This window comes from Rana temporaria, chromosome 3 (genome assembly GCF_905171775.1).
Source record: "Rana temporaria chromosome 3, aRanTem1.1, whole genome shotgun sequence".
Taxonomy (NCBI): Eukaryota; Metazoa; Chordata; class Amphibia; order Anura; family Ranidae; genus Rana; species Rana temporaria.
The window spans coordinates 198,732,440-198,745,481 of record NC_053491.1 but is presented as its reverse complement, the minus strand read 5'-3'; the positions used below and the strand labels follow the sequence as shown (position 1 = coordinate 198,745,481).

The 13,042-nt window shown below is 42.2% G+C and overlaps 1 protein-coding gene across 1 annotated transcript in view; it reads right to left on the bottom strand.

Moving 5' to 3' along the window:
* NTN4 (netrin 4) overlaps positions 1–13,042 on the bottom strand; it is a 170,197-nt gene that overhangs the window by 56,521 nt on the left and 100,634 nt on the right. Inside the window, exon 5 of the mRNA XM_040344110.1 lies at positions 5,022–5,210. Within this exon, the coding sequence (XP_040200044.1) occupies positions 5,022–5,210 (189 nt within the window). The remainder of the gene's footprint in view (positions 1–5,021; positions 5,211–13,042) is intronic.

Below are 13,042 nucleotides of genomic sequence, written 5' to 3'. Positions count from 1 at the left end.
AACATTGAAAACTGCAGATTGGCACTGAACAGGCAGAGCATTTTGATAAATTTATAGGCTGCAGATGGGCACTAATCAAACTGCATTGGAGATCTATGCTGCAGATGAGCACAGATCAGGCTGCAATGAAGCTGCAGATGGACACAGATCTGGCTGCATTGAGGCTGCAGATGGGCACAGATCAGGCTGCATTGATGCTCGGATACCATTATTTTGCTTCTAAGTGGTTCATTTGGAAAAAAAATAAATAAATGTTTCCTGAAACTTCCCTCTTAAATTGGGGTGTGTGTTATACGCCGCTGCATGTTAAACGCAGATAAATACCGTAATTACTAAGTTAGGGAACATCTAAAAATGTAAATGGTGCCTACAGTAAGAAGTACCCTAACAAGATTACCTTTGTCTGGAAATCCTTCTGAAAATTATTGTACTCCCTGGTATGTGAGTGTGTCTAAGCACTCCTGTGCCTACAGCCTCATATCTGTATATCTGCTGTGTGAGATCTATGGCATTGATCCAAGGAGATTTGTAGTGAGATTTCTTGATGTCACTACTGTGCTGCTCACTGTTTTCCTTGCAAGAAGTTCTGAGATTCTGAGAAGCAAACCCTGCATCTGCCAAGATTGCCACATTTACACAGAGACACAGTGCAGAGCAAGACATGGTAAGTCAATAATGGGAGACATTGAAAACACTGCTTTGTTTTCTTTCTGACTGTCTGCAGTGATCTGCACTCTTCACTGTCTAATTTAGAGAATAGTACACCTTAAACTGAGAAAAAAAATAAGGCATCCTGGAAAGGTGTTGTTTAAATGAACGTGAATGTGTGTGGATTCCCAGCTTTAAGCCAAAGAGGTATACTCAGGTAAGAATAAAAATGCTTTATATTGTTGCATCATTGGTGCAAACTGGACCCAACAATTCATGGTTCAATATCCAGAAGAAAAGGCCAGGCATATGCTTTCCTTTAACCCTTACGCTACCAGCTCTGTATATGTCGTACGGACCTGACAGCAGGGGGTTTCACACACAATCCAATGGCTGCACCAGGATTGTGTTTAAAAGTGTGGATGCATTCGGGTGGCTGTGCTGCCACCATACTGCCTCCACCCCCCCCCCGTACCAGCGTCACCCCGCACGTGCACCATGTGCAGATGTTGGCGGGTGGAGGGGAGGGAGAAGAGCGGAGACACATATGCTCTCCCCCCCTTCTTGCTGTGACCCGGAAAGCACCGGAAGACTTCCAGGTCAGCCTCTCAGTGCCCCAGACTAGCATAGTCAGGAAGGGATGTATTGCAATACATTCAGAGGAGCTCAGAGGACCCTGCATGTCTCATTAAAGGGAACCTGTCACCTAAAAATCATCAGAAATCATCAAAAATAAAGTTACCGTACATCCAAGCACATAAATCTCCCCTAAAAAGAAATGTGGGCCCCACCCACGTATGAACATAAACGCACGTGTCTGGGGCGCCTACATGCGAAAATGTAAATTGCTATACATGTTACATATCGCTGCACACGCCAGTGTGAGAGCAATAATTCTAGCAGAAGATCTTCTCTGTGACACTAAACTGATGACCTATAGGGGGCGTTTGAAGTGTCACCTATAGATAATATAGGGAACTGAAGTTTGTTGTGATTTCACAGTCGCACACAAATTTAAGGTTTGACATGTTTGGTATCTATTTACTCGGTGCAAACTCAGTTTTTATATTTGATTAAAAAAATTGGGTAGTTTATTGCGTTTGTTAATAAAAATCCCCCCAAAAATATAAAAAATAAAATGTCTTCCTCAGTTTAGGTCGATATGTATTCTACATATTTTTGGTAAAAAAAAAATCAGAATAACTGTATATTGATTGGTTTGCACAAAAGTTGTAGCGTCTAAAAAATAGGGGATAGATACTTTTGACACTATTTTGGGACCATTGATCAGAGCTAAAAATAGCCACTGATTACTGTATAAATGTCACTGGCAGAGAAGGGGTTAAACATTAGGGGGCGATCGAGAGGTTTTGTGCACCCATGCCATTTTGCCGACGTACGGCGGACGAGAAGCCGTCATACTTAAATACAGTGACAAAAGCATGCAGCTTGAGTTATAAAAACTTCTCCGGACACAGCTACCATTATCTAAAAATGTGATCATTATTTCCACTGTTTGCATTGGTATCACAATGTATCTTTTTAAAAGGCCCAAGCTATTTAAACTTGAGTAATCCCTTTAACAAGTCTACAATTTGTCTCTGTTTACCTTGGCTGTGACACCTGATTTTTTTGTGCAAGTAACATTTGCTTCCACATTCCCCACCTGTTTGCCGAGAAGCCAGACACCTGCACAGAGTGAGGTAATATGCACAAACAATTCTAACTTGTGTGGAAGGATTAACTTCTAGCCACTAATGAATAATACTGCATTGATATAAAAAACAGCCCAACTTCAAAAGTGTTCCAATGTCCTCAGGTACAGACACTGGGCCAGATTCACAGCAGAGATATGACGGAGTATCTCAGATACTCCGTCGTATCTCTCAGAGTATCTATGCCACTGATTCATAGAATAAGTTACGCATAGATAGCCCTTAGATCCGACAGGTGTAATTGTTTTACACTGTCAGATCTTAGGATGCAATACCGCGGCCGCCGCTGGGTGGAGTTTGCATCGTATTCCAGCGTTGGGTATGCAAATGAGGTTTTACGGCGATCCACGACGGTTTTTCGCATTCGGTACGTCGTCGCTAGTCTAGTTTCCTGTCGCAATTTTAGTCGTTGTTTTACCTGCCCTAACGTTACACAGCCCATGTATGTGCTGTGTAAAGTATAGCCGTAGTTCCCGCGTCGAAATAAAAAATTTTTTTCTGGCGTAAGACGTCCGGGAATACGAAAGTACGCTACGCACGTCGCCGTTCGAAAAAATTACGTCACTTCGCGCAAAGCACGGCGGGAATTTCAAAACGGAGCATGCGCAGTAGGTCCGGCGCGGGAGCGCGCCTAATTTAAATGGCACACGCCCCTTTGAATTACGCGGGCTTACGCCGGAGGCCGCCGGCGTAAGTTTTCATGCAAGTGCTTGGTGAATCAGGCACTTGCGATGAAAACTTGCGGCGGTGTAACGTATCTACGATACGTTACGCCGCCGCAGTTCTATGTGAATCTGGCCCACTGTGCTTTACCTCTGAACTTGTTCTAAGTATCATATAGTCTTATTTAGTAGAAGTTGAGTTAATTTACCAGCTTTTTCTAATTAGAGGGTATGGGGCAAAATATACAAGCATGCTAAGTATACATGACATATTAATAGATGGGGGGTAGGGGGACTGTATAAAAAATAATGGCAGACTTTTAAGGTACCGGACACATTTTTAATGTTAAAATCATTTTATTTTTAATTAATTGCCTCACAAATTAAGGTTGTCCCCAGTCCAGCACCTGACTATTTACATCATCATCATGTATACACAGCATTTATAAGTTATAAGCTCATCTCATAAGTATTAGAGCAGATCAGGTGTCTGGGTGAAGACTACTAGACTCAACGCATTTTTCAGAACGCAAGTTCCACTTCCAAGTCTACAATGAATACAAAGAATTTGAAAAAATGCCTGATAATATATTCCTATATCACATTGCTGCACTTTATTTATTATATTAAATTACATTTTGCATACATGTTTCTATATTAAAATAAAACTAAAGTAATACTTAAGGTAAATAATAATTAAAAAAAAATATACTCACCTGCTCTGTGCAATGGTTTTGCACAGAGCAGCCCCGATCCTCCACTTCTGTGGTCCTCTATCAGCGCACTCCTGGCTCCTCCCCTCTGCTGAGTGCCCCCATAGCTAACCGCTAAGCTGGTCGGTGGTATAACATATTATAAGTACATTTTTATGTATGGCACCTTACCTTAGTGCCTGTTATTGTTATCTACACGACACATATTACTTTGTCATTGTTTAGCTGTGGACATCTTTCTTTGGGCTAATATCTAAAACACCAAATATCAACAATAAATGTCAGGTTTACCCACCACCCAAGTGTGTGATTGACACTTTCCCTTTAAGGAAAATTCATATATATATATATATATCGAACATTTGTTGTCGGAGATTCCGACCGTGTGTACGAACTGAGGTTATCCAAGCATCTGCAAATGTTTTGTCACTTAAAAAAATAATAATCCTAAAGCTTTGTAGTCCCTCTTTTGTTTTCCTATTGTATTTGTCGATATTACTGTTTTATCTGTGAAATTGTTCCTTCCTTTTTTTTTTCTATCAATAAAATCTTTATGGAAAAAATAAATAAATAAATAATAATCCAGAAACAAGCACGCATCTTTCAAAGATCTATCACCAGGGTCTGATGTGGCCTTTTCTCTGCTATCCTCCTAAAGGTGCAATGTATAATTCATTAGATTGTGCATTGAGTAATTCAAAGATGACCTTATGATGCCAGTGTTATATACAGTATATAATATGGGAAGCACAATAAAGATTTATGAGGAATTAAATAAGTTATCTGTATAATGCAGGCACATTGCTCACAGCAGGCACAGTGCTGGCACATGGAGCTGTTTTCAGCACCACTTTGGGTACCAGACAAAGTTACCACTTCAATAGTAACCAGCTGTTGTTTGGGTCTTTTGTTTAGATCCCATGATTTGTAAGAAATTGAGATTAATAGCCCTGCTGGCCACATGAGGGCAGTTCCTGAAGTGAATTTAAATCTCTCAATGGAATAGGGACGGCTGCCCCAGTTATTTGCTTAGAGTAATTGTACTCAAACATGTGAAGACTGTCACTGGGAAATGAGCTCCCACAATTAAAATGTAATAAGGCACAATAAGGCGGTGGCTTGCAGTTAAAAAATAATAATATTTTTTTATATAAATATATATTTATATAAATTTACAAATATGTGTAATCATTTTTATTTCTTTGACTGTTCCATTAACTTGATATTGTTTTGGTTAGAATTAGTGAATTCATCGTAAAGGAGTAGGTAAACTGTCACAATACCTTTGCAGGCATCCTGGGCAGAAAATGGCACATTCCAGTCTCGGAAGAAGCCGGGCTTGCATCTCTGGCAGTTAATACCTTCTGTATTATGATTACAGTTATCACAAACTCCTCCACTACGGTTCCCTGATGCCAGCCACATATCCAGGTCAAAGTGGCAGCTGTCAGCGTGCTCATTACAATTACACTCTGATAAAGACAAAAATGTGAACACATTATGTTAGATGTTGGCATGGTACATTTTCTGTGAAAAACGTGTTTGTTTTATTTGCAGCCTTGACCATAACTGTCTTTATTTCAAATTGCATTGCTCCATTGACAGTTGCACCGAATTGGAATCCTGTAACGTGTGGGTTACAATACACAGACATACTCCTATCTTTAATTTGAAAAATGATATCAGTTCATAAATCAGCTTACACTGATCAGCCATAACTTTATGCCCATTGACAGGTTAAGTGAATTACACTGATTATTATCTTGTTACGTCTGAAAGTTGGTGGGATACAAGCATCAAGTGTTGACCCTGAAGTTGATGAGTTGAAAGCAGAAAGAAATGAGCATTGCAGTTTGTTGTGTATGGAGCTGCATAGCCACAGGCCAGTCAGGGTGCGCATGCCGATTCATGTCCACAGCCAAAAAGCACCTGCAATGGTCATGTGAGCATTAGAACTGGACCACAGAGCAATGGAAGAAGGTGGCCTGCTCTGATGAATCACAATTTCTTTTATATCACGTGGATGGCTGAGTGCATGTGCATCGCTTACATGGGGAAAAGATTGCACCAGGATGCACAATGGGAAGAAGGCAAGCTAATTTACTCTGCTATATGTCCTGCTAGGACTTGACCAGTCAAGTGGCTGATCTCTTTAATTGCTGTGTTACCAGCTGGATAAATTTACAGCTGGTTTCCCAGCTAGAGTAATTTTGCATGCATGCATTCCCCTACATAGTTTATTGTTTACTTAGATAACGTTGTCTAATGCCACGTACACACGATCGGTTCGTCTGATGAAAACCGTCCGATGGACCGTTTTCATCAGACGAACCGATTGTGTGTGGGTCCCATCGTTTTTTTTCCCCATCGGTGAAAAAACTCAGCATTTCGTTGTGTTTTACGTCACTGCGTTCTGACACGATCGTTTTTTTAACTGATGGTGTGTAGGCAAGACTGATGAAAGTCAGCTTCATTGGATATCTGATGAAAAAATCCATCAGACCGTTTTCATCAGATGAACCGATCGTGTGTACAGGGCATAACTAGTTTTAATATTTATTTGGGTGATGGTGATGGGTATTTGAGTGTCTGATTCAATGTGATTGCCAATATTTTGTATCAATAAACCATTTTTTATGCGGCAAGGTCCACCCTAGGCGTCTTTATCTCCGGGGGGTTCTTTTTGGTGGAGGCAGTGAGATGCTTTGGGTAATGTTCTGCTGCCATTCATGTTGCTGTTACTTTGACACACACCACCTACCAAAACATTATTACTGACCATAAAAATGGTAATGGTACTGTATTCCCTTATGGCAGTGGTCTCTTTCAGCAGGATAATGTGGCCTGGCACACTGTAAAAAATAGCTCAAGAACAGTTTGGGGAAGACAACAAAAAGTGTGATTCATTGAGGCCCTACCTCCCAACTTAGAGGACTTAAAGCAGGGGTCTCAAACTCAAATTACCTGAGGGCCACAAGACAAGTTTTCATATGCCATGGGGGGCCGCATGCAAACTTTCAAACTTCAAAAACAACAGTACTGGTGTCAGCGAACACATTATTAACCCCGAGCACTGGTGTCAGCGAGCGCATTATTACCACCAGCACTGGTGTAAGTCAGGGTTTGACAAATTTGCTTGGAATCTAGGAGCCAGCTAAAAAAGTTAGGAGCCAGAAAACGCACCCCGTCCCGACGAGCTTGCGCGCAGAAGCGAACACATACGTGAGCAGCGCCCGCATATGTAAACGGTGTTCAAACCACACATGTGAGGTATCGCCGCGATTGGTAGAGTGAGAGCAATAATTCTAGCTCCTCTGTAACTTAAAACATGCAACCTGTAGATTTTTTTAAACGTCGCCTATGAAGATTTTAAAGGGTAAAAAAGTTTGTCGGCATTGCACAAGCGGACACAATTTTGAAGCGTGACATGTTGGGTATGAATTTACTCAGCGTAACATTATCTTTCATAATATTAAAAAAAATGGGGATAACTTTACTGTTGTCTTATTTTTTAATTAAAAAAAGTGTAATTTTTTCCCAAAAAAGTGCGCTTGTAAGACTGCTGCGCAAATACGGCGTAACAGAAAGTATTGCAACGATCGCTATTTTATTCTCTAGGGTGTTAGGATAAAAAATATATATAATGTTTGGGGGTTCTAATTAGAGGGAAGAAGATGGCAGTGAAAATAGTGTAAAATGACATTAGAATTGCTGTTTAACTTGTAATGCTTAACTTGTAATACCAACGGCCACCACCAGATGGCGCCAGCTCACATCTGGTGGTAATAACTTGTAATACCAACGGCTCACCACCAGATGGCTCCAGCTCAAAAAAAAAAAAAAAAAAAAAAATTTTTTTTTTTTTTTGCTCCCCTCACTTCCACCCTGCCTGCGGGCCATTTATAACTGGTCCGCGGGCCGCAAATGGCCCGCGGGCCGGTACTTTGAGACCACTGACTTAAAGGATCTGCTACTGACAGTTTCAGAAGTCTAGTGGCGTCCATGCCTCGACAGGTTAGGGCTGCTTTGGTGGCAAAAGGGTGACCCACAAATTTTAGGTGGGCAGCCATAAAGTTATGGCTGATCATGTATTTCTTCCATCTCAGAGAGTAGTTTCCCACTCGCAGATTAATATACAGTTCCACTGACAAAACAGTGTAAAAAGTATGGATTAAAAAAAAAAATCTATAAATGCATCTGCAATTTACAGTACAGTGGAACCTCAGATTACAAGCATAATCCATTCCAGGAGAATGCTCGTAATCCAAAGTACTCGCATATTAAAGCGAGTTTCCCCATTAAAGTCAATGGAAACGAAAATAATTTATTTTGCATTGACTTCAATGGCATGCAATACCGCATGTGGCCAGAGGTGGTGGGGGGGCGCCGGAGAGCCTCGGAAACACACGGAAAGGCCAGAGGACAGCTCGGCTGACCTTAGAAAACCTTGGAAAGGCTCGGGAACTGAGTCTTTCCTAGCATTTCCGAACTGCCGATCAGTGCCGGCGCCCCCCCCTCAGGCCAGATGCGGTACTGGGCGCCGTTTTGGTTTGAATCCTGCTCGTTTTGCGAGACAACACTTGGAAACCGAGTTAGGATTTTTTATAATACAGTGCTCGTATTGCGAAACGCTCGTTAACCGCGTTATTCGCAATCGAGGGTCCACTGTATCTCACAAAAGTGAGTACAACCCTCACATTTTTGTAAATATTTTATTATAACTTATCATGCAAAAACACTGAAGAAATTACACTTTGCTACAATGTAAATTAGTGAGTGTACAGCTTATATAACAGTGTAAATTTGCTGTCCCCTCAAAATAACTCAACACACAGCCATTAATGTCTAAACAGTTGGCAACAAAAGTGAGTACACTCCTAAGTGAAAATGTCACGGAGCGGGTGGATGTTAGAGACCTTGCGCTCCTCCACCTTCCGTTTGAGGATGCCCAACAGATGCTCAATTAGGTCTGCAGACATGCTTGGCCAGTCCACCACCTTTACCCTCGGCTTCTTTAGCAAGGCAGTGGTCATCTTGGAGTTGTGTTTGGGGTCGTTGTCATGTTGGAATACTGCCCTGCGGCCCAGTCTCTGAAAAGGACGGGATCGCTCTCTGTTTCAGTATGTCACAGTACATGTTGACATTCATGGTTCCCTCAATGAACTGTAGCTCCCCAGTGCTGGCAGCACTCATGCAGCCCCAGACCATGACACTCCCACCACCATGCTTGACTGTAGGCAAGGCGCACTTGTCTTTGTACTCCTCACCTTGTTTGCCACCACACACGCTTGACTCCATCTGAACCAAATACGTTTATCTTGGTCTCATCAGACCACAGAACATGGTTCCAATAATCAATGTCCTTAGTCTGCTTTTCTTCAGCAAACTGTTTGCAGGGTTTCTTGTGCATCATCTTTAGAATAGGCTTCCTTCTGGAACGACAGACATGCAGACCAATTTGATGCAGTGTGCGGAGTATGGTCTGAGCACTGACAGGCTGACACCCCACCCCTTTAACCTCTGCAGTAATGCTGGCAGCACTCATACATCTATTTCCCAAAGACAACCTCTGGAAATGCTGCTGAGCTGGTCTTGGCCACTGTGCTGCAGCTCAGTTTCATTGTCTTGGCAATCTTCTTATAGCCTATGCCATCTTTATATAGAGCAACAATTCTTTTTTTCATCCTCAGAGAGTTCTTTGCCATGAGGTGCCATGTTTGACTTCCAGTGACCAGTATGAGAGAGTGAGAGCGATAACACCAAATTGAACACACCTTCTCCCCATTCACACCTGAGACCTTATAACACTAACGAGTCACATGACACCTGGGAGGGAAAATGGCTAATGGGGCCAAATTTGGACATATTCACTTAGGAGTGTACTCACTTTTGTTGCCAAAGGTTTAGACATTAATGGCTGTGTGTTGAGTTAGTTTTAGGCAACAGCAAATTTACACTGTTATACAAGCTGTACACTCACTACTTTACATTGAACCAAAGTTTCATTTTCTCAGTGTTGTCACATGAAAAGATATAATAAAATATTTACAAAAATATGAGGGGTGTACTCACTTGTGTGAGATACTGTATGTATGAGGTTTGCAAAGCATTCATTGTAAATGCTCGGAAGTGATTGGAACCAAAAAGACAGCATAGACAAATACTGGTAAAAAACACCGGCAGGATTATTTTAGCCTAACATAACCAATACGATGGATCAATAATCTGCAAGCCTAACATAATTGCAACGTTTTTAACAATTTGTTTTTCCAGTTTCCCAGTCCACGTGTCTTGTTAGGAGAGGTGGAAGACAACATGTTTCCTACTAAAGCAATCATATTCTTATCAGTTCTCATAGAATTGTTTCCATTTGTGACGTGGAAGTAGGAATATCAAATATAACAATGTTACCTTACCCACGGGTAAATATGTACTTATACACATATAATGCGTACATGTGAAAGTGTATCGAAGGTTTTGTTTCTATAAAAAAATGTATGCTCTTAGACATCCATATATTCTGAGGAGATGCAAAGGGAGTCTGTTTGGCAGTACTGCACTGGACATTAACCTACAAAATAAAATGTTTACAAAACCCTCAATGGTTGTATACCACCATAACATTTTGTAAATCTGGATTTTTAGGAGCTATATTTGGCAGCTATATGTTTCAGCTGTGCCTGTTAATGCTGCCATTTGAATCTCTGCAGCCTCTGGTGATTCTCTTCTGTGTCTTGCTTATTAGGCAACTGAGATATGCTGCATATAATTAAAATGGTTCTAAAGGCAGAGTTTTTTTTTTATCTTAATGCATTCTATGCATTAAGATAAAAAAACTTCTGTGTGCAGAAGCCACCCTCATACTTACCTGAGCCCCATCTCAATCCAGTGATGTTGCATAAGAGATTCGGCTGTCTGGGACTCTTCCTCCTGATTGGCTAAAACACACAGCGGGGCGCTATTGGCTGCTGTCAATTGATTGATTGATTGATTTTTGAGCTTAATTAGGCGCCAAATGCCCACTGTGAAGTGAGCGTCTAAGCGCCGCTGGTGAGATGTAACTTTGAATCAATCCGTGGTGAAGAGGAGAGAGAAAAGAGAAGAGAGGGCGGTAAAAGGAAAGGGTATCCAGCCCTTAGGGGAGCAAGAGGAATGAGCCGTGAAGTGTATGAGAAAAAATATAAAAGAAAAAAGGAACAGTGGGGATACTAGAGGAGGGGTAGAGGACACCATAGTTATTGGAGAGGCAAGTGGCCCCTTCAATGAGGGGGCGGACTGTAAGAGGGAAAAGAATATAAATTTAACCATAGGCCTGGATGAACATTTCCGTCTTTAGTTTTTTTCTGAAGAGGAGCAGGTTAGATGTCATCTTAAGTTCCAAGGAGAGGGCATTCCACAGCGTGGCACCCCTACTCTGGAGTCGTTTGCCTCCCATGGAAGAAAGTTTAGATGGAATGACTGTGGCTAAATGTTGGGTCTTGGATCTTAATGGGTGCGAGGGTTCATAGTGCACCGCCAAGCTGTGTAAGTACTTGGGACCCTGTCCCCAGTATGCACGGAAGAAGATACAGAGCGTTTTAAAGATCACTCTCTGCTCGATAGGGAGCCAATGAAGTGATCTCCTGGCCAGGCTAATATGGTCTCTTCTCGCTAGACCGAGTACAAAGCGAGCAGTGTGGTTCTGAACCACCTGAAGCTTATGGGCCCATTTCTGCGGGGCACCCAATAGGAATACGTTTGCCCCGTCTAACCGGGAATGGATAAAAGCCTGGGCAAGTAGTGATCTGTTATTTTGGGTGAATAGATGTTTTACTTTTCTGAGGAGCCTTAGATGGTAATTGGCATTCCGCAGGATGTTTCTGAAGTGGGGAACAAACGAGAGGGTGTCATCGATTATGACTCCTAGGTTTTTTACCTGCTTGGCTGGAATGGGTGTGGGTCCGAAAGACAGAGGCCAAGCAGCCAGCAATAGGGGGCTAGTAGGACCAATTAATAGAACTTCAGTTTTAGCTGCGTTCAGTCCAAGCCTATTGCCAGCCATCCAGTCCTGTATTTCTACCAGGCATTTCGCCAACTGAACTGGCTGCTGAGGTCCTCTTGCTGAATCAACCAGAATTTGTGTGTCATCGGCATAAAGCTGACACTCCAAGTTATTGTTCTGGATGATGTCAGCAAGAGGACGAACATAGCAGTTAAAGAGGAGTGGCGATAGAGCACTCCCCTGTGGAACTCCGCATGTCAGAGGTCTTGGGGTAGACCGGTGTGTTCCCATCTTGACACATTGTGTTCTCTCATGGAGAAACGAGCGTATCCAACTCAGGACCACCCCGTTAAGACCAAAAAGATTTTTTAATCTGTCCAACAGTATATTATAGTCGACAGTGTCGAATGCTGCGGAGAGGTCTAGCAAAATCAGGGCTGCCGACCCCCCTGCGTCACGGATTGTCAATAGTCTTTCTCGCATGGCCAGCACAGATATCTCGGTTCCTCTTCCCGGGTGTCATGGAAGAGGTTACCCCCCTCAAAATAGTTTTGTAGCTGCCTGAAGACTACTTGCTCTAGGATTTTTGCCAGGAAGGGGATGGCGGAAATGGGCCTGAAATTGAGTGGGTCATTTATGTCTAGACCCATCTTTTTCAGAAGGGGTGTTACTATGGCATGCTTCATTTTTCCTGGGACGATGCCTAATTGCAGAGAAAGGTTAATAACTTTGCAAATGTCCAGGGCCAATGTTTTTGCATTGGCCTTCATGAGCCACCCGGGACAGATATCATCCGGATATGATGATGCTTTTAAGTCTCTCATAATTTTCAGTATCTCCCCAGGGGTAGTATCTGTAAATCGCATAAGACCTGAATGGAGGCCAGATGATATTGGTTGGTCTAAGGGTCGCATAGCCTGGTTGGTAGATGTCCGGATTTTCTGTATTTTGGCTTCAAATGACAGAAGAGGGCTGGAGCACATTTTATCTGAAGATGGTATGGAAGAAAAGTATTTTTTGTTGTTAAAGAGGCTGGATGTGATTTTGAATAGTTCAGCCTCTTTATTAATAGCTTGGGCTATTTGGGCATTATAATAGCTTCTTTTTTGGAGTTTTACGTGCTTGCTATACACTCTGCACTGGTTCCTGTAGGCCAATTTGTCCTGCGGGTGGTTAGTTCTGATCCATTTGCGTTCAAGCTGACGTCTTTTGGATTTTAACTCTCCCAGTGAGGATGAATACCAAGGGCATGATTTAGATTTCCTAGGCCTATTGTATGACGTAGTGATGGGCGCCACTTTGTCAAGGGTGTTTATTAGTTTT